Source organism: Octodon degus, unplaced genomic scaffold (assembly GCF_000260255.1).
Source record: "Octodon degus isolate 3935 unplaced genomic scaffold, OctDeg1.0 scaffold00004, whole genome shotgun sequence".
NCBI lineage: Eukaryota > Metazoa > Chordata > Mammalia > Rodentia > Octodontidae > Octodon > Octodon degus.
In genome coordinates this window covers 15992237-16018018 of record NW_004524580.1, presented here as the reverse complement: position 1 = coordinate 16018018, position 25782 = coordinate 15992237, and the positions used below count along the sequence as shown (strand labels likewise).

At 34.6% G+C, this 25782-nt stretch overlaps 1 protein-coding gene across 3 annotated transcripts in view; it reads left to right on the top strand.

The window, feature by feature from the left end:
* CUNH12orf50 (chromosome unknown C12orf50 homolog) overlaps window positions 1-25782 on the top strand; it is a 31000-nt gene that overhangs the window by 1064 nt on the left and 4154 nt on the right. Inside the window, exons 2-12 of one of the 3 annotated variants that reach the window (XM_023717587.1) lie at window positions 1303-1562; window positions 4377-4496; window positions 4831-4951; window positions 12548-12706; window positions 15375-15500; window positions 15596-15709; window positions 17802-17912; window positions 21311-21418; window positions 22966-23082; window positions 24639-24743; window positions 25232-25432. In XM_023717587.1, coding sequence (XP_023573355.1) covers window positions 1527-1562; window positions 4377-4496; window positions 4831-4951; window positions 12548-12706; window positions 15375-15500; window positions 15596-15709; window positions 17802-17912; window positions 21311-21418; window positions 22966-23082; window positions 24639-24743; window positions 25232-25432 — 1318 coding nt within the window. In that variant the 5' untranslated portion in view covers window positions 1303-1526. Of the gene's footprint in view, window positions 1-1302; window positions 1563-1933; window positions 1974-4376; window positions 4497-4830; window positions 4952-12547; window positions 12707-15374; window positions 15501-15595; window positions 15710-17801; window positions 17913-21310; window positions 21419-22965; window positions 23083-24638; window positions 24744-25231; window positions 25433-25782 lie in introns of those variants that run through there. The other 2 variants (XM_023717603.1, XM_023717598.1) reach the window with 2 other exon arrangements.

Here is a 25782-nt window from a genome sequence, read left to right as displayed (position 1 = left end):
ATCAGACAACAACCTTCCCAAATATCAACTGTCATTTTTCAACTGCTAGAGAATCTTGTAGGTCCAACATTCTGCCATTTCTGAGAAACTGTAATCTTTCAAAACATTCTATCTACTTTTTGAATAGTAGCAGCCAGGCTGATCACCTCCTGAGAAACACGATGTTTAATCCTTTGATCTCATCTATCCCTGGAACAAAGCTTGTAACAGAAGCACAAGAGTCCAAATCTGGGAAGAGCCACAGATAAATCCACTATTATAAACCAGACACCTAGCCTGATGGGGAGCAGTCATCAACTTCGCCTGATTCTTGTTTGTGAGAAATACACAGGAGTTGCTACCAACCACTCTGCCTAAGGTGGTGTTACAAGATTACAAATTGGAAAAAAGACTTTGATTTGAAGCGTCAGTTTTTTTAGCATGCACAAAGGAGAAAGACACTTTTGCAACTCTCCTTTAACCAACACAAAATAGTTTTCAAGCCTACCCTCAACTATGGTGATAAATTTCCTCTCACTTTTCATGCCAGGGAGTAAAGCTGCACAAGGGTGGCTTTCTGTAAAAGCAGGACAATGAAATAACAGGCAAAGAGTGAAGAGAATAAGAAAGAGAAAAAATAAGAAAGGAAAAAGAATTTTTTTAAAAAAAAGACAGGACTCTAAGTATTCAAAAGATTACCAAAATGTATGAATATATTAATGTGTTCTGTAGTGAAAGAAAAAAAAATCTCCAAGTGGGTTTGACCTGTTTTGCTGTGTCTAGTACAATTTCAAGAGGTAAAAGTTTTTCAGCATTTCTTCTGTGTGAAATTTAATCATGCAATAATGGTATTTGGTAATGTGAATTTGAAAATGGTCCAGTAAAGCTCCAAGTACACAGGAAACATTTTATTTGTGTAGCCTATACATGGATCTTTGTTGTTTCAAAGTTATAAGGTAGGGGAGAAAGGCAAGATATATTTTCTATATATATTTACCAATGATTTTAAGGGTCTACCCAAACCTTTATTTGCTCCTTATTTACTTACTTAAAGACTTTATTTTTATCTCATATATACAGTTAAGGTAGGTATACAGCTGTTTTCTAACTCTTAGGGTCTCATTTTATTTCCTACATCATTATCTTGAAGCTTTGTATTAATATGAATTTATCCTGTTTTATATAAATTCTGTATTTCTCGTCTTTTAAATTTTTCAATTAAAATTGCATTGCAATTTAAATATATATTTCAATTTAGTGTAATACTATGTTCATAGCATCTTCTAAGTGACCTGTGATAAATATTTCATTAATCTCTTCTAGGTCCTAATTCTTCTAGCAAAAATGCTGGAATAAAGACTTCAATAGCTGCTTGCTGAAATTTCTTCCTGACAGAGTATATCACGTTGTTTTCAGTATATTCTCAACATTCAACATCTTTGGAACCTTTCTGCTATAAGAAGTTATTTTTCTTTCAATGATGAATAAGAAGTGGAAGAAAACTACCATATAAATAACTACTCAAATTTATTTTCATGTTCCTATGAATGTGTAATAATGTCAATGATTTTTTCCCCAATTCAGTGAGTACATATTTAAATAATTATACCTGTTTTCTTGGAATATGGTCAGTATTTTTACCTACTGTATTTAAAATTCAGTTTTGTTTCCAAAAATATGCATGTAATAGGTTTAGATAATTGCTGCTTACTTGTCATTATTTTTTAACTATTTGAATACAGACTAGGTTGCATATTCAAACAGTATTGACAGATAAAATATTCAACTTTACTTTTAGGAGTCATTTTTTCATTAATATTCTAGAATTGAATAAAGTATATGTAGTATTTAGTAAGGTAAACCAGCTGGCAGTTACATATGAGGTCATCTATGATGAGCCAACAATGGATTAGGTAACAATGAAGAAAATTCTGGAAGTCTGAGTTGGGTGTTTACTAGCAACCACTTTCAACATTTCTGCAAAGCTAGAGAAGGTATCTTCTAATTTGTTTATTTAAGAATTATCTATTATGTAGTTCACTATCAAAAGAAGGTCAGTATTTTAAAGAACTACTCTGCTAGCCTCAGAGACTGGGGAAAGGAAGTTTTCCCCCTTCACACACTGATTGTTCGTTTATCTGTATTCTTGAAATACATATACCTATATATAAACAAATCATTGGATGTAACAGCAAGGGAGTTGAAAATGACAGAAGTTGGGGATGACTGCTATTTCTTTTTTAATTCCACATGCATAAAGGTAAATATGTACAATTTACAGTACTTTACATGCATAAATATAAGCTTTTTAGTAGCATGAAGGAATTTGTACCAATAGTTTTTATCACTGAATCAAAATGTACTGTTTTACCACAAAATATGTTGTATATTTGAAATCTGGAGTAAAAACTTGTGTTTTATAATACACTAGATTTCTCTAAGGATTCTGGGATGATTCAAAATTGTGACTGGTTTGAAATTATCTTTATATGTGTCACTATTGTATCTATTATATTGTTTGGTTTCATTCGGTTTTAGACATATAATGAATTTTGATTATTGTCAAACAGTATAATAAATCTATGTCCATATTTGAAATTCACTAACGTAACTATTGAATTTTCTTCTGTCAAGAGTCTAAGTAAGCATGTAATTAAATATCATGAAAAGAGGTGTATGTGATCAGTCAAATATAAATTAAAGTTTGGCTGGGTTATATAGCTCAGCAACACAGCACATGCCTGCCAAGTGCAAGGCTGTGAGTTGCATTCCTAGTACCAAAAAGTTTGTAAAATTAAATGGAAAGTTAGAAATGGAGTAAAGGATCTCCAATAAAACTCAATAAATGCAGAAACTTATTGTTTGGAACTTCCTGCTTTTGCCAGTCTGAAATCAAAGAAAGACATGCTATGTCTAGTTTATTTTTTTATTTTTTCATTTATGTATTTGGTACGGGGTCTCACTACACAGACTCGTAGTGATCCTCCTGTTCTCAGCACCCCCCCCCCAGTGCCAGGATTATAGGCTTGCACCACTATGCCAAGACTCCGTTGCTGGCTCACTGCACCCAGGGGGCGGGGCCAGCACAGCATGCGGGACCGGGGATCGAACCCTGGTCCCTATGCTTGCCAAAGCAGGTGCTTAGTCCACTGAGCTATCTTGCTGGCCCTGGTATGTCTAGTTTAATGTGTTTCATTTAGTTAAAAAAAAACAAACAAACCATGAATGGAGTCAAACTCATTGAACCCAGGAAGTAGATCTGCTCCTATTATCTTTAGATTAAGATGAAAAATAATAAAATTTTTATCCCAGAGTTTTGTTCATTTCTCTGTTTATCATTAAGTACTTAGTGAAATGAGTGAAAAATAGCTATGTCAAAACCTTACAACAGTTTTTACAGCTGTCTTTGGAGAGGGTATTTTTTTCCACAAATAAGAAAAGTAGGGCAGAAAAGAAGTTAAGTATTAACTTTGTGACTGTGGACCAGTCACAGTGAACCCAGGTTTTCCAATACAGATTTGTGTGATTTCAAAGTCCCTTCTAGTACCCTGTACTTGAAGAATGCACAGATTTGCTTTTCAAAGGGGACAAAAGTGAAGAAAGAATGGGACCCGTGTTGTTGAAAAAGAAAAAAAAAAAAACTACTGTAATTTTTATCGTGTGTTACTTCCTTATACACAACAATGGCTTGTAATTTTTATAACTGTAAATCCATGTGTAAAAGAACATAGAATTTGTCTTTTAAAAATGATTATAGATTGAAATAATCTATATCTACTTTTGTTGTAATATAGAATGTGTCAGTATGCATATGCATCTGTACCTGTTTATCTTTTCAGGCTATGGGAATAAAGCATAAATACATATTATGTGGCATAATGTAATTAAAATTTTATAATTGTGTAAAATTTAAGCTTCATTAATTTTTCTCCAGATAAATACACTGAACAGAATCTCTACAGGCTAACAAGTCACATGACCTAATCAAAAGATTGCTTGACAGGGATTATCCTCAAAGCTGGAACATAGTTAGTGATTCTTAAAAGGAGTTCATCTGGATTTCTTCAGAAAGAAATTAGATAGTTCTATAACACAATAGTGGTCACTGAGCCATTGGTATCTTCTATCTCTGTTCTTAGTGAACTCTATGGATTAGCTGATAACCAAAAACATTTGATGAGCAACTCACTGCATGTTGTCTTATTTAATCATTAGATTTTCTTATCATTTTCTCTCTAAATATAAACGAATGCTAAAATAAAGATATTCTTCTACATTGTTATATGTTTTTTGTGATTCTTATTTGATATAATGATTCCTTTAATTAGCAACCTATTATTGATGAACACTAACATAAAAATTTCGAGTTCTCTGCACTGATTATTTTTTGCTTTTAGGGTTCCCAGTGCCGGTTCCGACACTGCGAAGAGGCCCTTGGCAGTGAGGCTGTGTGCTCATTATGGAGAGAGAAAAAATGTTTAGATCCACTTTGCAGATTTAGACACATGGAAATGCAGGTAAAAATCATCCAATCCCATCACTTTTGTTAAAAGCATCTCCCTGTAATAATGCTGCGTTATACTTTTAGGATAAGGAAAATTACCCTTCATCACATTATTTAATTTAGGTACGTTTCACTTGGCCTAACTTAAAATTTTAGAAAACTGGAAGGACATGTTCTGGAAATAGCCTTTGCATCTTTTAATACAAACACAATGAAAACCAGGAAATAAATGATCTTATATCGGTAATTGCAATTGTTTTTGCCATGTTATATTTTGTTGTAGCACTTTCTGTTTGCTGGTTATATGGCACCTAATCATCACATTGCTCCCCGTTTCTTTCATCCAGCAAAACTGCAGCATTTCATGCTTCTGGGAAACTCAACCTCTTGGTTGTGTGAAGATCAGCTGTATCTTTTATCACAGCAAACCTCGAAATATCAATGGATTATTTTTGCCACCAAGTAGCAGTGAGTATATTTTATTGAATAACATGGGCATACCATATTGTAATCTGGTTTTGCAGTCACGGCACACACTGACACATTCAAACATGACAAGGTGAGCAGTACAGTTTAATAGCCAGTGGAGACTTGGGATGATTCTATCAAGAATCATGAGGAAAAGTTTGGAATGCACCCCTATTGCTAATATGAAGAAAATAACCCATAATTCACACCTGTAATCCATGCTGCATGGGAGGCTGAGGCTGGAGAATTGCAAGTTCATGGCCATCTGGGCAATTTAGCAAGACCCTGTCTCAAAATAAAAAATGAAAAGTACTGGTAGAGAACCGCTGGGATCAGTCCTTGGTTCAGGATAGATGAAAGGACAGACAACAGATGAATGGAAGAAACAAGGAAAAAAGAAAGGAAAGCAAAAAAATAAGTTAAACTTCCTTTGACTGTGTGTATGTAAAACCTTTAATTCATCTGGAAAAGTGGGATGGCTATGGGTCTCATTGAGCAAGTGATTGACTCAGCAAAGCACCAAACACTGGAGCCAAGCTCAGAGGTTGTGGCCTCTGCAGACCTCAGATGTCGCGCGCGGCCTTGCCTGCAAGAACGACGCGACCACTGGTTGGTTTTCTGCGCAGCTCTTTATTGTTCTCTTGCATCCGTCTTCTCTCTGTCTTCTCCCGAGGCCCCTGCTCTTAGCTTATAAGTCTCAGGGCTTCCAACCATGGGGTGCCACGTGTGTACTGCCCATTGGTCCAGGTATGCGGAAGCAATGCATTAGCCCAAGCCTTGGCCATATATGGAGTTGTTTACTCCAGGAGCGCTCACCCCTTGAGGGGGTGGAAGGCGGAAACCGGCGCCATCCTAGGGCACGGCTACATGCAGCTCCCTACACTCAGAGCCATGCCTCAGGTGGGAGAGCAAGGACAGGGGCTGCGCTGTGCATTTCTGTTTCTAGCAGAGCAGCTATCTGCTGTGAATCTTCCTGAGACTGTAACTGTGGGGAAAATATAAATTCTTTCTGACACAAGAAGTGGCACAATTCAATCCACCTGAACTATTCTGAGGCCAATTTCTGATGAACTTTGAAGTATGTTCTCGAAGGGAAACAGAAGACATTGTACTGAAAGCAGTAAGGGGAAGAACTGTGCTGAAGATAAGAAATACCTATTCCCCAGGATACATGAAATTATTACATAACAAAGATAATCTAATAAAATAGATCAAATCACAAGAAAAAACAACAAGAGAAGTTTTAAATTTTCCCTGATGCTGTATCCACTTTACCTTCCTTCAATAAATTACTCTGATGAAATAGTCCTAGAAATGAGCTTTCAGATTTTGGTTCTTTTTTTTTAAACTTTCTGCAAAGCTTTATTCCAGAGAGGCTCAGTCCTTTTTGGCAGCTGCCTTCCTCATGGTGGCCAGCATGTTGCTCAGCTCCTCACGCTTCCTCTTGGCATGGATGTATGTCCCCACCCTTTTCTCGATGAACCTGAGGGCACACTTGTCCTTGGAGACCTTGAGCAGCTCCATGGCACGTCACTCATAGGGGCGAAGCCACACACCTCCTGGATCATGTCCCGCATGAACTTGGTGTGTTTAGTGAGGCATCCACGATGCTGTGCCTCGGTTTGTTCACATTCTTAGTCACCTTCTGTCCCTTGTTGAGGCCCACGGCCATGGGATAGTGGAAGGCTGTGGCTACTCTTCTTCATTGGTTGCTGTGACAGAAGCCATATCTTAGTTCTTTTGAGATTTGAAAAATTTGCTTCAGATAATCTTTGGGAAAATGAATAAAGTCTAATTGTCCTCTTCTTTTGCACTTCTGGAAAATTCTGTCTTCAAATCATAAAGCTCACGTAATACCTTTGGTTGATGTTTCTCTTCTTCATTAGACGAAATAACAAGAGGATAAGGATCCTCAGTGGTTTCCTTATTATTGCTTTTTGACAGTGGAGTACAGATGCTCAGTAAAATTGGGTGTTTGGATATAGGATAGGGGGATGGCTTGTGGACTACTGACAGGGAACATACAAGGATGAAACTTACTGTGCCTATCTGATTAACTTGGCCCCCTTAGTTTACATGTGTTGATATTATTTTATGAAAAACGATGTACTGCCAAGCCATATGCATCCTCATCTGGAAACCAGCAGCCAAGGCAGCCCTTTTTCCCAGCATACACCTAAACACCAAGCAAATGTCTAGTCTCTCTTTTGCCTTTTTTTTTTCTCCCCCTCTTCACGTGGAGGTATCAAATTGCCTGTTAGACTTTTTGGAATTTAAACATTAACCACCTAAAAAATGTGAAAAGGTTTTAGCCTCTTCTGAAAGAGATTTAAATGCTGTTAAACCACAGAATTTCAAAAGATATCCTAGTCCCTCCCTCTAGTGATGACCTCCAAGTTTAAGAGTAAATATCTATAAAATCAATTGAGAATGCTAAGAGAACATTTCATCCAGTATTTACTGTAATTTCAAGTGCTTCTTGGGAATTTCTGACTTTTTTTGGGAAGCAAGCATGGTGTGTATTTATTCTTTTCTTCATGTTATACAGTACAGGTTAGTGTACTCTGATAGGATAACAATGTTGAAAGCGCTACTAGATATTTTTCCTTTTCAGATCATTGACATTTTAAAGGAATCCAGGTCAGTTGCTTTGAAGAATATTCCTGATATTGGCCTTTTTGTTTATTTATTTTTAGTTTCTTCCTAATCACATTGAGTATTTATTTGTAAGAACACTACTGATACAGTCTACATAAAAATGTATTTAACTATTCCCAATCAAACCTTTCTATATGAGTATAATAAAGAATTAGTGAATAGTGTATAAAAGAATTAAGAATTTCTACTCTGAATTTTATAAAAATTGGCACTTTTTTATTCTTTCAAATACAGGAGAACTGTAAGTCCCAATTCCCAGAGTTTGAATAAAAACTTTGTATATATATTCACTTAGTATGTATAGTCATTTATGCAAATGTTTCTTTAAAACCTATATGTTTTACATTGCATTTGTGATTTAACTATGGAAAATTTTCATATCAGCACATGATGATCTACTTTGAAAGAATGTATTATGGAAGTTGGTAAGGTACACAAAGCAGTAGCTCATGTTGAGATGTCTGGGCGTGATGTCTATCATACAGTTGAGATTGTCTCTCAAGCAGTTGTATGCTACTGAATGTTTAACAACAAGATCTTTTCCCCAATGAGGTTTTTTAAAAAGGTAAAGAAGTCATACTTTGAAGCTTTTGGGGCCGGAGAGATGGCTCAGTAGAATAAGTGCTTGCCTGGCAAGTGCAAGGGTCTGAGTTCAATCCCCGGTCCCCACCCCCTCACCAAAAAAAAAAAAAAAAAAAAAAAAAAAAAAAAAGCTTTTACCACTTACCAAAGAGGAAATATTTCTACTATGCCCAATTTCAGATTCCAATGTGATATCAGTTGGCATGGAAAATTCCTGTGAATTTTAATAGCTTGTTTTTCCATGCTGATCTGAGTCCAACCCAGGATAAGATTGGTGGTGGGAAGAAAAATGCGACAGTATTATTTAAAGAACACCTGGAAATGTTTGCCTTATGTAATTGAAAAGATTAAGGACAGCAGACCTCAGATGCAGTTTTCCTTCTCCACCCCTTGGTTCTGAGCTAGTTAGCTGTGTTTGTTTGCGTGTTTGTGTGCTTCTTTCCTTTGATACAGGGAATTGAACTCATGACCTTATGCTTGCTAGGCAGGTGCTATGCCACTGAGCTATAAAGTATATTCCTAATCCCCTTGGCTGTTTTATGTATACTGTATTGTAGTTCACTAGAAAGCTCCAGAGCAAGACCCTGAGACAGAATAAGCAAAGATTAAGGCTCAGACCTCAACCTGCCTCATACTTGCCAGTATTGCCGCATGCAGCTTAATCTCTTTGGTTTGATTTCTTCATCTGCATGATAAAAATAATAATGTTGGGACTGGGGAGATGGCTCAGTAGAATAAGCACTTGCCTAGCAAGCGCAGGGTCCTGAGCTCAATCCCCGGTACTGAAAAAAAAAATTACAATAAAAAAATGTTACTTATGTCATTGAATTGTCCTAGACATTTGATAGATTCATACTGAATATTTAAAATTTATTTGCAAGAAGTTCTCAGTATTAACATTATTATTATCATTATTCTAAATTAAAAATATCAGAAGACATTTTCTCCACCTAAAGCCTTAATATTAAATCTCATTTTATGGTATGAAAATCATGCTTCTCCTTAGCAATTATTCAAGACAGGGGAAGTGTTAATCTCTGGGGCCCAGAAATCATCCTTATTCAAACCAAGTGGGCTCACTGAAAATGGAAAGATAATTTTCCTAAATGAAAACTCATATTTTTGACCTATGACTAGAGCAGGAGTATGGGGCAAGAAAATAAAAAAAATTAAAAAAACCCTTACATAACTAAAATTTTTTTTTCAAAATATTGTATGACATATATCTAATTGCTCAGGGCTGGGGAGATGGTCAATCTAATATGGGAGGTGAGTGCCTTATCAGGTAGCAAGCACCTTGTTCTTGAAATTGGCAACTTTCACAACTGTGAGAAATACAATTTTGTTATTTATAAATTGCCTAATCTCAAGTGTTTTGTCATGGGAACACAAGTGGATTTAGGAATTTGTTAAAAATTAATGTCTAAAAGTGTCATGTTATCCTAATGTTACAGGAATTAGAATGAGGTAAACTTTTTATAATCTGAAAAGAAATGTTAAAGCTTTTAATTAAAATATTTTGTGATTTTAACCTGATAACATAGATTTTTAATATCTCATGGATCAACTTGCAAATGAAAGAAAATGACTAAAATTTTATCCATCTGTTTTAAGATATGAATAATTTGAGAAACCTGTAACTAATCTGTTTATATGTTAAAATCTGTGATTATACAACAACTTTCAGAAGAGTTTCATGAACCTTTTCCCTAATCAAATGACCACACTTGGTAAAAAATTGCTCATTAAGACAACTAAACTTTGGAAATTGTCTATGGGTATGCAATAAAGGAAGCAATACCCAAAAAACTTTACTAAACCTCAGTAAGGACAGAGGATCTGTGGTATTTGGGTCATCATTGTTCCTTCCACAAGATCTTAGTGTGAAAAAGCAGCTCTACTCTAAATGAATGAACCACATCTTAAAAAAATAATTTGGTCTTTTTCTTCAGATTATTATATAGAAAGCTTAACAAGATGTTTCAATGAATGAAATTTAACAACTAAAACTCTAAAATTTTCAGAAAAAAACTGAAATTTTCTTAGATATTACCCGACCAATAGCAACAATATAAGAAATTCATGTATTTTGCATCAAAGAATATTATAAACAGAGTAACAAGACCACCCATACAATGGGGGAAAATATTTTCCAATTATATATATGAGAAAGCATTCATATCTAGAATATGTAAAGAACACTTAAAACTCAGTAATATAAACATAATTATTTTGCAAAATGGTGGTCCAGTGATATGAATATTTTTCTAGGAAGATATGTTAGTGACCAAAATACACATAAAAAACAATATCCTTAACTATTAGAAAGATATAAATTAAAGCCATATTATGTATCACTTCATACCCACTAAGATGATAACTTTTTTCAGATTAAAATATTGATAACAAAGTTGACAATAATGTGGAGAAATTGGAATTTTTACATGTTGCAGATAGGAATATAAAATGGTGGGACTATTTTTGGAAACTGTCATTTCCTCAGAATGTTATAGATGGAGTCATCATATGGCCCTGCTCTTCCACTGCTAGGTACATCTGAAGAGCTGTGAAAATACACATCTAGATATATAAAAATATTTGCTTTAACATTATTTATTATACACAAAAAATAGAGCCAACCAAGTGTCCAGGATCAGATAAATGGATAAGTAAAATCTGATCTATTCATGCAATGAAATGTCATTTGTCTATGAAAAAAACATGAGAGACCATTATATGCAATAGAGTAGATGAACCTTAAGAAGATAATAATTGAAATGTCATTTACAGCAATTAACCACTAAGAAAGAATATATACAGTGTATTATTTTTTGAAACTGTACTTCTAATTTGATTTGAAACTGTCTCATTGCTATCTGTTTATCAATAAAATTTTGAAAAAAAAGAAAAAGAAATGTCATTGATGAAGATCACATATTGTTTGATTCTATTTATATAACAAGAATTGACAAATCTATAGTATAGTAACAAGAAATGTGTCAGTGACTATAGAATTAGGCATAACTGCTAATTAGTGGGTAATTTTTTTTTGAGTAATGAAATGTTTTAAGGTTGTAGTTTTGGTTGAACAACTGAATATACTAAACTATTGTAAAAAATTAATTGAACTATACACCTAAAATGCTAAATATGCTCCATAAAACTTAAGAAAATGTAATTCTACTGTTTCCTGTTTTGAATTTTCAGTAACATGTTTTCTTCACAGCTAATAACAAATCACAGACATATTCTGAGAGAAACTGTTCTATGTTTAAAGTTCTTTTTTCTTCAATTTCTCACTGGTGTCTGTATCTAAGTTACCTTTCGTTAAGAATGACAAGATGGAGGATGAAAAATTTGCAACAAATCTACTACGCTCTACCAGTAATTTAAAGTGTAATCATTCCAACATGGATCCAATGGCACTTTTTCTAGTACCCCCATTTATTAGTTTTCTATTACTATAACAAATTACCATAAGTGACATGGCTTTGGTTGATATCCTATATATTAGCCAATTTTTCCACAGATTACAAGTTTGACACAGAAATCTTTTAGTTAGAATTCAGGTGTTTGCAGCACTTAGTCTCTTCTGGAGTCTTGTCTTTCCCAGTTTCTTGAAATTTTCTGTGTTTTTTGGCTCTTGTCCATCTTCCCCTATTTATCATAAACTGCAAATGCACTTACTACACCTAACACACTGTGCATCATAGTTTGGCCAAACAGAACACTGAAAAGCACTGGCTGTTTACACTTCTGATCATATAGGACAGTCAGAGTCAAGGCCCACTGGCTCTGCCCCCACTAAGAGAATCTCCATCATTAACCTGAGTCAGGATCAAAGTTTGAAGTATGATTTTTACTGAATGCTTTTACGGTGCTATATTGGTTTGTGAACTTAATTTGTTCCATGATTTTGGAAAAGATGACAACGTTTTATTTGTGTAGGAAAGATGGCTGTTTTTGTGTTTGGTACCGATGTAGAATTTGTAAACAGAAACAAATTTTGCCAAACTCTTTTGGTTGTACACCAAGCCATTTACAAGCAAAGACTTTCATGAACCAAGGCACTACTGTACTGCCTGCATACCTTTGTAAATTTGGACTATCAAAAGTCAGGAACCACCTGTATCCCCACATTTGTGAGGTACCAACCTTTGATTACAATGGCTGCTTAAAGTCTATGAAGTGGATGATTTCCCTGAATTGTAGGTAACATTTTGATATTAATTATGAGTTGGCTTAAAAATCTTTCCAAAAATAAGTGATAAATTGTAAGACAATGTGGGGTTAGTTAAGAAAGCAATGATTTGCCATTAAATAACAATACAATGAAAACTTGTATTTTTACTGCAGATATAACACTTCAGAAAGACAATGAGGAAAGAATTCCATCCCCGACTCAGAGTCAGGAGCCTTTGAAACCTCAGGAAAATATATCACGACCCATTCATGATCCTTTAGTTTTAAAAACTAACTTTGAGGAAGAAGAGGAAGAAGAAGAGGAGCAAAAAGGTTAGTAAAAAGTTTCTGGGATTACAATGAACGTTGTTTAAAAACCTCACATATTTTTTATATCTCTAAATGTTAGAGTCATGATATAATATATGACATTTTCATGAGAAAATAATTTTGTTTTTATTGAATAAATGTAATTCAGTGTTTTCTAATTTATTCTATGTCTATATATGCTTGTGGTGATTTGGATTAGAAAGCTAAATTTGAAAGATGGGAAGGACACAGATTTCATGTTTAAATATGTGCAAGTGCTTGTGAGAGATATTAATAAGCTCTCTTACTTATATTTAACAATTGTCACCAGACACTGTCCAAAGATATAGTGATGCTCACAAAACACAGTGATGTTCGTCTGCTTCTTTACACATCTATTAATCATGTTTTTGTTACAAATATGGGTCTGATTTAACCACTAGCTATAAAGACTTGTAGAGTGATTTGTTTTTTATTTTAGAAAATAAAAGGAAAAACCCTACGGAATTTCAAAATAAATGATAGGAAATTAACAGTGCTTATTGTTATCTTCAAAGCAGTTTCTCAGATTAGCAGTCAGAAGCATGCAAGATCAATCAAACAACACGCACATTGCTCCTTTCAATGAATAGGAATTAGTACAATTAGCTGTCCTATAGAATATAATATATCATTATATAATCTTATTTTTTCTCTTCCCTTTTCTTCCCCTTTCTCCCATCCCAGCTGTTCTTACCTTCTGGGCAGTTTCTTTCCCTGTCACTATATCTAATGTACCTTTTGGATCTTATTTGCTGTTTCAGCTTTTTATACTAGGAGGGGCAATATGATGGTTACAAATATGGGTCTGATTTATTTTATTTATGAGTATGGTATCTAGTTGCATTTATTTACCTATAAAATTCTCGAGTTTATCTTTATAACTGAGTAGCACTCCATTGTATAAAAATACCACATCTTTTCTATACAGTCTTCAGTTGATGGGCATTTGGGCTATTTCTAAGATTTAGCTATTATAAATTGTGCTGCTATAAATATGGGTGCATATGAACCACTGTGATATGATGTTTTCAGTTCTTTTGGAAAAATAATGAGAAGGGGACTAGCTGGGTTGGTGCGATCTCTAATCTGAATTTTTGAGGAAACTCCACATTGATTTCCACAGTAGTTGCATGAGTCTACACTCCCACTAACGGTAGAGAGTGTTCCTTTTTTGTCTCAGGCTCCCAGAATTTCTTGTTGATATTGATTTTATGATAACCATTCTTTCTGGAGTGAGATAGATTATGTTTGTTTTAATTTTCATTTCTTGAATGATCAAAGAAGGTGAACATTTTTATATATTTATTTGCAGTTTACATTCCTTCATCTGAGATGTGTGTATTCACTTCAGATGTCCATTTTTTCTATTGGATCTTTGAATTTTGGGACCTTGACTTTTAAAAATTCTTTATATGTTCTAGAAGAAATCCTCTGTCTGAGGGACAGTGGGCCAAAATTTCTTCCCAATTCATGAGTTTTCTTGTCACTCTATTGGTGATTTCTTTTGATGTGCAAAAACTTTTTAATAAAATGAGATTCTATTAGTTAATTATTTTAAGTATTCCCTGTGTAGTTTGGTTATCATTCATGAAGTCTCTGCCTACCCATATGTCTTTGCCTACTTTCTCTTCCAATAGATGCAGTGTTTCTGTGTTAATATTTAGAACTTTGATTCATTTTAACTTTAGTTTAGTGCATGATGATATGTGTCAGTCTAGTTTTGATCTTTAGCATGTGGAAAGCCAGTTTTTCCTGCAACATTTGATAAAGAAGCTGTCTTTCTTTTAGTGAACATATTTACTCCTTTGTCAAATATAAAGTTGCTGAACAAACTTGTAGTTGTGTGTGCATCTTCTATTCTGTTCCACTGATTCTCAGGTCTCTTTTTAATCCCTGCCAGTACCTTGCTGATTTTATCACAGTATCTCTATAGTATAAATACAAGTCAGGGATTGCGATGCCTCCTGCCTTGCATTTGTTGCCCAGAATTGTCTTCAGTTTTTTAGATCTCTTCTGGTTCCAGATGAATTTCAGGAATGTTTTCTCTAAATTAGTGAGGTATGAAATGGTATTTTGATCAGGATTGCTTTAAATACAAATAACAGTTTTGGGAGTATATCCAGTTCCACTATGTTGGTTCTTCCTATCAATGAGAAGAGATATCTTTCCATAATCCATGGTCATCCACATTGAACTAGGTAATCCTTCCAGGAGTCCTAAGAGGACTAGGACCCAGGTCTTCTGCCTTTTAGTTCAACCTTTCTCCTGCATTATGTCATTGTAGTGATGTGAACATGCACAAGATAGATATGCATCCTCTTACTCCTAGAGGATGTCCTTTTGTAGGGTACAGACACATGAAGTTTCTGTGCTTGGGAAAACATGAATGTGTTTATTAGTATTTTTAATCCACTAGTTCTACATCTCTGATATTTGTATCCTCAGTATGTGAGTCTGGGCCTGTAACTTATCATTATAAGATACATAACATATAATAATATCCTCTTATTTGAGTCTAATACTTATCATAGTAACAGTTAGAAATACATACTATTTGTAAATGTTTTGATTTCAGAAAATTTAAAAAAGAATAATCTATTCACCAAAACTCTCTTTGGGACTTTTTTCTTTCTGATTTACAAATTTTCAGATTATTTGGATTTGGAACACTTTAATTTAAAAGAAATATGTCCTGTAGATGCTTCTAGTTTGTGGACAAGGACTCCTGAAGAAATAGAAGAAAAAAGAGTAATAAAGGAGATGTGTTATAAATCCGGTAAGAGCTTAAGCATCTGTGAACTTTCTAATACTTGACGTTATACATAGATGATGTGACATGTACTAACCATTCTTTCCTTATGGGATGTCTAGGCGAATACTATAGATTTCATGCTCCTGCAGATACTCCGGCATCAAAAAGCACAGCTCCTACAGTGGAGAAAGAGCTAGAAAAGCCTTCGGAAAATGGCAGCGAATTGCAAGAAGGTAAGGAATGAAAAGGTAACATTCCAATTGATGTATAAAAGATATGTGGTATGATATGCTGTGAATTATTCAGTAGCATGTACCCCTAGAGCAGTATTTAATGATAAATAATACATTGGATTTAAAAGAAAAAGGAAATGTTTCAAGTTTCCCATGAAAATCTGCTGTTAATGTAACGATGTGTTCTTAAAGGAGCTAGGTAATAAATATACCTCATCCAATAATTCTGTACACGATTGGTTTTCACCATTTTATCCATTTATGAAATAGATGTTTATGTGAAATAGGAAAAGGTTTTTATTTCTAAACAGAAGAGATATTTTAGTGCAAAAAGAGCAAATGGGAGCTTGCAAATAAAATCAGTATCTGAACAAAGATGTGTTTGCTGATTGAACCAGTGGATGTCTTCTGTACACCGGGCAGTTTCAAGCCTCTTTTTTCAAGGAGCATTTTCTTGGCACTTTGAATTCTGCTGAACATTTTACTTTTCAGGTGATGTAAAAAGAACATAATATTGTGGATTAAAATCAAGAACATAGAAAAATCTGTGGGTGGCAGGAATTTATATGGTTTTCCTGCCCTTAGGTTGAGTTTACAAACATATTTTGGAGTACTAGGAGAAAAATGAAACCTTCCCTATTTCTCCGAGGTTGGAGAAGTGGTGAGAGAGTAGAGAGAGGATGGAAAGATGGAGCGAGGGAGGGGAGAGAGAGAGAGAGAGAGAGAGAGAGAGAGAGAGAGAGAGAGAGAGAGAGAGAATGGAGGAGGAGGGAGGAGGGAGGACGGATGAGGGAGGAGGGAGGAGAAGAAGGAGAAGGAGGAGGAGGAGGAACAGGAAGAGGAAGAAGAAGGGGAAGAGGAAGAAGAGGAGAGGAGGGAGAGAGAAAAAGAGAAGAGAAGAGAAGAAGAGAAGAGAAGAGAAGAGAAGAGAAGAGAAGAGAAGAGAAGAGAAGAGAAGAGAAGAGAAGAGAAGAGAAGAGAGAGGAGGAGGGAGGGAGGGAGGATGGGGAGAATAGGAGAGGGGGAAACAGGTGGTTGAGAAATCTGAGGATGTAAGGTAAGTACAGGATGAAATGTCAGGTACAGAACAGAGCATCTAAACTATTTTGCTAATTCTTATGTGGCAAATCAAGTGCACACGCAGCAGTAGGTGGCAGCAACAGACCATCAGAACATGAGAGCAGCCAGCCACCTTAGTGCTAACTGCACAGGCAGAGCAGATTGCAAGCCAACACCACTCGGACAAGAAGAAACAAAAGTTAGCAATTAATATTAAAAATAAAGCCTATGAAGCCATTCATTTATGTTTTCTTTTTATTAGGCTTTCAAAAGCTTTTTATTTGTAGATTCAGTTATTCCTGGCACCTCTGTCCTACATCTCTCCCAGATGTTAGCATTCACGCTCTAAATATGCATGTTGTTATTGTTTTCTGAACTGTTTGTGTGTATGAGAATAACTTATAAACATGATGCTCCTTTCCTCTTATATTCTTGTAGTATACATATTAAAATTAGAAAATTACTCTGATAAATTATTTACAGTTCCTCTTCCATATTGTGTCATTAATGTCCTTTATAGCAGAGTTGTTTTTCTGCTTGTGTAGATCCAGTTTACAGCCATACATTAATTATTCTGACTTGTAATTTTTTCTACTTTTGACAATTTATCTTAGGAAAAGTTATTTAGATATGTATGGGGGAACTGGCAGAATAATTTAATTATCATAGCATAATTAGAATTTGTAATTCAGAGTGAATAATATTTTTCACTTGATTGTTTATGGTAAGTATATTAAAACAAAGAATATTGTAAAAGTCGTTACATGAAAAATCAAATGAATTATGATATGTATGCAGATATTTTTAGATTAGTTTTTCAAGTTGCCATTTGATTGTAATCTAAACAGGATAATACACTTGCTGGCTTTGTTGACAGCAATAAAAATTTACTTAAAATTATTATATTTATTACTGTGCAAACGATGTTAATTTTTAAGCTAGTTGCTTAAAATTATGAATTCTATTGTAAACTTATTTAAACTTTTAATGATACTTGTTGTGACTTTTTATTTCTTTTCCTCCTAATATCTAGGGGATGGGCTTACAATTCCCACAAAACTTAACCTTGTTGAAAAGCAAGGTGAAACAAAAGTATTATTGGATGGAAAACCAAGAACAGACATTGCTGCTTTTGAAAATGGAGGTGAGTCAATTTATGAGAGCGAGGCAGAGACAGAGACAGAGACAGAGAGGATTCTTATACCTAGTAACTTTATACCAATGCTAAATTAGCAAATACTGAACCATTGTTCCTAAGGCAAATTTGAGCACACACTCACATATACAAACACACACACACTCCATACATATTCACGTCACATAAACTAAAATCTTAAATCATACAATTGCTCATCTTGGTAGATTCTATTTTATTTTGTTAAAAGGAAAACAAGGTTCGGAAGCATTAAATGACTCCTGAGGCTGTTGCACTAGCAGATGTCAGAGCTGAGAGTCCAACGCTTTGGCACTGCTTCAGAGCCGGAGCTTTGGCACTGCGCCCCGCTCCCCACAGTCTTCATACTCTGGTCATATCTGCATAAACATTAGAGCAAGACTTTTGAGTCTTTCACCTTGTTGGACCTGAGCCAGGAAGGTGGGGGTCAATAACTTAATTTTTTAAAAACTATTCTGCATATGTTTATGAAAAACTATGAAAATATTATGAGTTTGAGGTTTGGTAGACATTGTTTCTAGTTTGTGGATATTATATTTTTGTTCATATGTCCTAAAGATATGTACATTCATTTTCTTTGGATTAAGCTTGCTTTGTGTCTTTGACAATCCTTAGTATTTTCAGTCCTTTTAATTTGAGGCATTCTGGTGCATGGCCCATGTTATCACACTGTAACTTCGATTTATATTTTCTGAAAATTATGTTAAACGTATCTTTATCAGTTTATCGGCCATTTTGACTTCTTATATTGTATATTTATGTCTTGAATACACTTAAAATTATCTTTTTCTTATTGGTTCTTGCAAGAAGCTATCTTTCTGACTAATCCTCTTTGTTTCTGCCTTTAACTCCATTTATTAAATTATTCTTTTCTATTTGACATTTTTGTGTATTACTACAGAAAATTTTGTATCAGTCTTTTATGTTGATGTCAATTGTGTTCTTTTTAAAATTTCCTTGTGGAAAATATGTGGATCTTTTCCATTTGCCCATGTTTTTAAATTGGTTGTTCTGTTTCTTGGTATGCCTTCTGGTTATTAATTATATGAAAATTATGGATAAAAACCATATAGTGCACACATGAAGCTGTTTTTCTGAAAGCAAACTTTTCTTTTGATAGGCAACTAGAATTTCAGCAGGCCACCTTCATTTAGTGAACGGTTGGTGTCAGACTTTAGTAGGAATGACATAGTATCACATGTTCTTTCTCTTGAGATATTGTCCTTACTCTGAAGACAGGATCTTCTTCCTAAAACATTACCTTTCTGGGTTTTCTACAAAAAGCATGGGTATTTGCCAAAATATTTTACCAAGGGTGTTTTGAACTCCCAATTGTACCTTGTAAGAAGTGTACTGGACTGAATTTTCTGGTTAGTTTTTTTACATCCTGGATCCTCTTTTAATTGTTTTCCAAATGACCTACACTGTGCATAGAAAGTGTGGAATCAGGCAACGGGTTATAGCTTAGGTATATTTCAGGGGGAATTGTTTTCTTTCTTTCTTTTTTTTTTTTTTCTTTCAGATTTAACCCTCTGATTTAAGCCAACAAGCCTAAAGTTTAGACTCCTTCTTTTTTCTGGTTGGTCACTTTCTGCTTGAGATGGTTCTCTGCACAGTGGATTAGAACTGTTTTCTTTCATGGAGAAGTCTTGCTAAGTGTGGATCCTCAGTCACTGGTGGAAAAAGCCACAGTGAATGTGATGACAGAATTTAATCATGTGCCTTTGTTGTCCTCAGACCTCACAATCTAGTGCATCGTTTTCCAATCACTTTATTTTAGGTATTTTTTTGGTAGGAAGCAAACCATTTGGTCATAGCAAAAACCAAGCCTTTTCAAAATTTTTGGTTGAGCCAGGAATCAAACGTAATCAATTATTACAGCTAGATCTCTGCAGTAGAAGGCCTGGCTGCATAACATGCATTCAATAAATGCTTACAGAATAAATGTGTGTTTAAAAGTGTTGAATAATTAGGTGAATGGAAGCATACCTATAAAATTTAGAGATACTACAAGTTAATATGCTGAAACAAAGAGCCAAATATAACAAAGTGAGCAAATAGTGATAGACTTTGTAAAGTCATACCTTTCAGTTTAAGACATTAATGATGTGCTTTCTTCAAATCAAGAGAATCTGATGTGATCTGTAATTCATGAGAAGGAAATGTTCTTTTTTGATTTTAGAGCAATTGAATAGTAGCTTTCACTACCAAAAGGTAAGGCCAATGCACACTGAATTATTATGAGTAGTATAAGAAGGTAATCAAGTGTGTTAAGTCCCTTAAAGGAATCAGTGGAGGACCTGCATGTAGAAAAATGTTACATAACTGTCAACTTATTAGTTCTGATTTCTCCACAGTTAGTGGACATTTGGGTGTTATTTTAAAAAGTTATTTGAAACAAATATGTTAAGAAAGCTATGGTTGGTATAAGTGAAGGTTCTGGAAATTTTGTGCATAAGTAGTATTTAAAGCAATTATGGATATTTGGCCTGAAAATAAAAGGCCTTTTAGGAACATGAAAACTACTTCCATAGATCTGAAAGTTTTATTTGGAAGATAAATTACATTTACTCTAAGTACCTCTAAAGGTGGAACTAAAAAGTTTCTTATAAAGTCATTTATGTTGAGTATGTTAATTCTCTTACAATTTTCTAGACGTATGTTTATATAGGGTATTCAAATGGGTATATCAAATGTGAATAAAAACAGTGGATATATAAATTCTAAAAATTTTATTATAGTAAAAATATAGCACCACGAATCTCCTTTAAAATACACCCTGTGCTTTCAACACTCTTGCGCATTGTTCTTGCAACTGGAAATCCTTTTTGCAAGCCTCAAGAGTTACATTTTCCTGGTTGCCCTGTTGTCCTGAATTAATTCAATAATCCTTTTGTGGTCATTTTGACTTGGGGGATGAGCTCTAAGTTTCTCAGTACCACATTTGAGTGAACTAGATGGACAAGGACACAGGATATGTTCTCATGAGTCTGTCCTCCTGTTGGATAGTTCTCAGCAGCAACATTCACTATACTTTTAATCACACCTTGTAAAGACATGAAGAAACGGGATCGAATGTGTTTAAAGAGATTGGGAGTATTTTGAGAGCAAGTAATGACATTCTTCATTATAATTTAAAACAAAATTAAATATTCACTAGATGTCTTGATCACACCAATATATTAATGCATAAGTTTTAGTATAAGAATTTGTAATACACATAGGGATAGGGATTAGGGATGGTATTGCTGAGAACTATTTAAACAACAGTTGACAAAAAGGACATGGTAGAGGATATTGCTGTATTGAAAGGTGATTTTGTAGCACATTCTGCTGTTGTTGCCACTGACCTTGAGGTTTTGATTTAGGAGGCGACTGTTCTGTTCCACAAAGGATTGTATTTCTTGGAGTAGATGAAAGTGAAGGTTTAACTGAAGACAAAGGGATCATCATGTCAAAATGTCCAAATACCAAAGGTAACCACTCCATCATATTATTTACCCATTTGTAATTTTGGATAGATAAAGTGAACATAGAGCTGCTGGTTAGAGAGGCCAAAATGAGAGGGAAGGTAAGAAGTCAAACTGTACACTCAACAGGATGTCAGAAGCCTCAAGCTTCTAGTTCTAGCTTTGTCCCTAATTGGTCATAGGACTTTTGTATTTTCAGCTTTAGTTTCTTAATCTGAAAAATTAGCCTGTTGAACTACTTTATTTCTCGAGCTATTGCTAGTTTTAAAGTTATTGGTTCTCTTAGGTGGTAATTCCAAGTCATTTTCAGTTTTCTTTTTCCAATTCAGAACCACTGAATTTCTTTAGAAAGCATTGTTTGGGAACACTGTGAAGATTATTAATTTTGGGATGACTTCCTTATTTTAAGATCTTGCTCCTTACAGTCTGTGAATAACCAAAACATGTGATAAAATATTTTCTCTATAGTTTTATGCTGTCCTACTGTGTGCATAGATTCCCCAGCTAGTACCTTTCTGTTGCCCACCTCTCTCCAGCCCAACCTAAAAAGTACAGGTGTCTCTCTCTAAGAAAATGTAAACTCATTTCATCTTCTGTTTTTTCCCTCATCATTAAATATCCTCAAGAAGAGGAAAAGGCATTTGTGATCAAATTAAAGTTTTTCATTGAAAATTATAAGTAAACCTCTGTTTCTCACTCATAGATACAAAAGGTTTGTGCAACCCATGAAAGGAATTCATAAAAAAACCTACACTAAAATTGCTGTGTGACAGCTTAAATTTGAGTTAATTAAAATTAAAAATTCAGTTTTTCAACTTCACTGAACCATATATACTCAATAGCAACGTGTGGCCAGTGGCTATCATATTGTACAGCACTAGCTTAGGAGATTTTCATTGTTGTGGAAAGTCAACTAATAGACCTACTCCAAAGCTTACAGCAAGTGAAAGCTGTTACATTTCAAGTATTCTTGAAAATTTAAAGTAGATCCTCTGATGTAAAATTAATACCTTAATTCTTTGGCATGAAGGCTTTAAAAATATTGACATAATGATGCCATTTGTCTGTTGAACATAACAATGGCTGATTATTATAATTTAAAATTCTTTCAGTAGTATATGAAACACAGCATGACATATAAGACATTTTAAAGGTGCTTTCTAAAATTAATATGTATACATATTGGAGAGGTGATTGCAAAACTTTTTTTTTCATATATATATATTTTAGAGAGGGGTCTACAGGGTGTTTAGAGTCTTACTACTAGATCAGACTCATAGTGATCCGCCTGTTTACAGCCTTCCAAGAGCTGGGATTACAGGTGCACACCATCACGCCCAGTCTCAATTGCCATCTCAGTGCATCCCAGAGGCGAGGCCAACATGGAAGGCCCTGGGGATCAAACCCCCAGTCCCTGCACCTGCTTGCAGGCCCTTAAATCTACTGAGCTATTTGGCCGGCCCTAGGATTGCAGAATGTTTGAAAAGTAAAATTCCAGCTGAAATGCTTCCTCATTAATATTGACATGCTATTTTCTTAATTTGCTTTGAAAGATAACAAGGACAGTCCACATCCAACGCATTCCTTAACTACCCGACTAGTGCCTACTGTACATGTATTAAATGCGACTGAAAATATTAGTGTGAAGTCCAGAGAGGACACCTCCTCAAGTGAGACCTTCGCTCTATTGCTTTTAGGCCTTAAATTTATTTACCTTATGATGAGTTTGGTTTTTTTTTGTAATACATAATTTTTAAAATAGATAAAAAGTGGAAGGTTTGAAAATTATTCAGAACTAAGAATTAAAGACACAGTACTTTTCTAACTCCAACAATGAATTGTGATGCAGTCCTAATAAATTATGTCCACTAGTTTAATTTATGAGAATGAACTAGACAATTAGCTCTACCAACTGAGAATGGCTATGCACCACCACCAACAGAATCAAGAAAGAGCTGTCAACCATTGCTTTAATTGAGATATTAAAACTGATAATATACTTTCTTTGAAGATTCACGAGTATAGCATTTTAAATTTCACTCATAGTAGAATGCATTTGTGACTCTTTACAATCACATTGTATATTATTTTGACTGATTGGGATTTTTCACATTCAGTACTTTGTCCTACCTACTGGATCTTGATGCAGTTAGGACTTCTGAACCTTCTTTGTTCCTTTACAACTTTCTTTGTTTCCTTATTTCATTTACTGAACTGTAATGTTCTTAGTTCTTAACTAGCTACTGAAGTGGAACCAGTGTGGTTTTCCTCCAGGAAGCTTGCATTAGCGTGCTTGTTAAAAGCTTCTTTTCTAGCTCCTTGGGTACTTGGGAGGGGATGTGGGTTTGTTATTTCAGCAAGGAGACAGTCAATCAGAGTTTCATGGAAGGTTGAAATCTTCAACTGAGGTGAGAGCTAAGGCAAAGCAGGTGAATTAGTTCAACATGGGGAGTTAGTTGAGTGCTCAGCACACTGGCTTTCCATTTTCTTTGCACAGTAGTTCCTTGTGAATACTCCTTTTGTTATATTGTTTTAAGAGTCTCTGGGAAAATATATCTTTGAAATATATGGAAAATGAAGAGCGCACATAGAAAATTTGTTATAAAATATGTAAATAAAACCAAAAAAAGGTTATGAATTTATGATGTTACCACAAATTTGATTATTCAGTCTTGCTTGTCCAAGCTAATTATATATCCAACTTATTAAGATCCTAAGAAGATAATTAAAATTCATTAAATGTATTTTAGTGAATTAATTCAACTTATCAAGCAGTAGTAGTACAAAATAATTTACACTGAAAATAGTAATTATAAAATTAACTTAAAATATACTATAATGCTGCCTATAATTATATTTAGAATATAATTTTATGTTCTTTTAGTAGAATCTACAAATTCCTTTGGGGAAAAGCATTCTTGTGAGAAAAACAACTTACTGAAAGTTTTATCAATATGTTATCAAGATAGATTATTTTGATGCTTAAAAATGAATCACTTTGTTTTAGAAAGCAACTTATTGAAAGTTTTCATAGTAATATGTTTTCAAGATAGATTATTTTGACATGTAAATATGAATTATTCTTCCTTTTATAATTTATTGGGGTGGTTCATTTATTTTTTATCTTGCTGAACATGTGAATGTACAGATGTATGATTGTCATCCATAGTAATTTTTAGATGAAAGCATCTCTTAAAAACTGTAAACAATTTGTGTCCCCTCCAAGTAAATGATGTCCAGCCAGTGAAAAAGCCTCATTTCAAAGGTGTGAAAAAAAGAAAATGGATTTATGATGAGCCAAAGAACATTTCTGGCTCTGGAATGCGAAGAGGTAAAGTTTCCTTATGTTTTTCATTTCAAATTTTTAATCTGAAGAGATTATATATAGTATATTTTCCTTTTTTCTTTCTTTTAGTCTCTTTTCTTTTTCCTTTTCCTTTTCCTCTTTCTTTCTTTCTTTTTTTTTTTTTTGAGATAAGATCTTGCTACGTAGTTCAGGCTGGTCTTAAATTCACCATGTAGTCTACATTGACCTCAAACTTGTGGCCATCCTCCCTTAGCCCCCTGACTGCTGGAATTATAGGCATGTGCCAGTATCTCTGGCTTAACTATATATTTTCTACTTGAAAAAAAAGACCATCACACTATTATGTAACATAAAGTTTGCTGTAAGTGTTCATCCATTCCTCTAAATCTAATTTATCTCTTTACCTTACATTATATTTCACTGGACTACCACATCCTTAAAATACAATGTACTGACATGAAACTAGCTGGTTCTATCATATCTCACTCTCTCCACCCTTTGCTTTACAACAGTACAAGCCCCAAATCAAAAAAATAAACTGAATTACCATCATCACAATAAAAACAGAAATGCTGACAATGCATCCTGTGTCCATGTCCGAAGAGATGCTGTCAGGACTGTCCCACTGAGCGCACCTCCCTGCAGCAGACACACAAATGGACCCCATACTAAAGCTGACGTTCACAAGGAACCCCAAGTCCACGTCTGTCCAGGTGAGGTACTTTACTCACCAGCTCCACCCTGGTCTTTGCTGGGCATCTGTCGGGTTTCTGGGTGGACTGGCTGATCTTCACGGTCACATTCCCCTTCTTTCTTTTTCTGAACCACACCATGCACCATAACATCTTACAAACCAGTGACATGATTTATTCCATGTACAGTCATGACCATTCACTGCTCTAAAACGTTGTAGTTTTGTCTTTCCGTGTTCACTATGTAGTGCACAACTATCTCTTAGGCTCTTTCTTTAACAACTTAAATGGAAGCTATATTTATTTAAACTTTTTATGTTTTTTAGGTGACTCTGGCTTTTAGTTCTAGTTTGTCACTATGATTTTATATA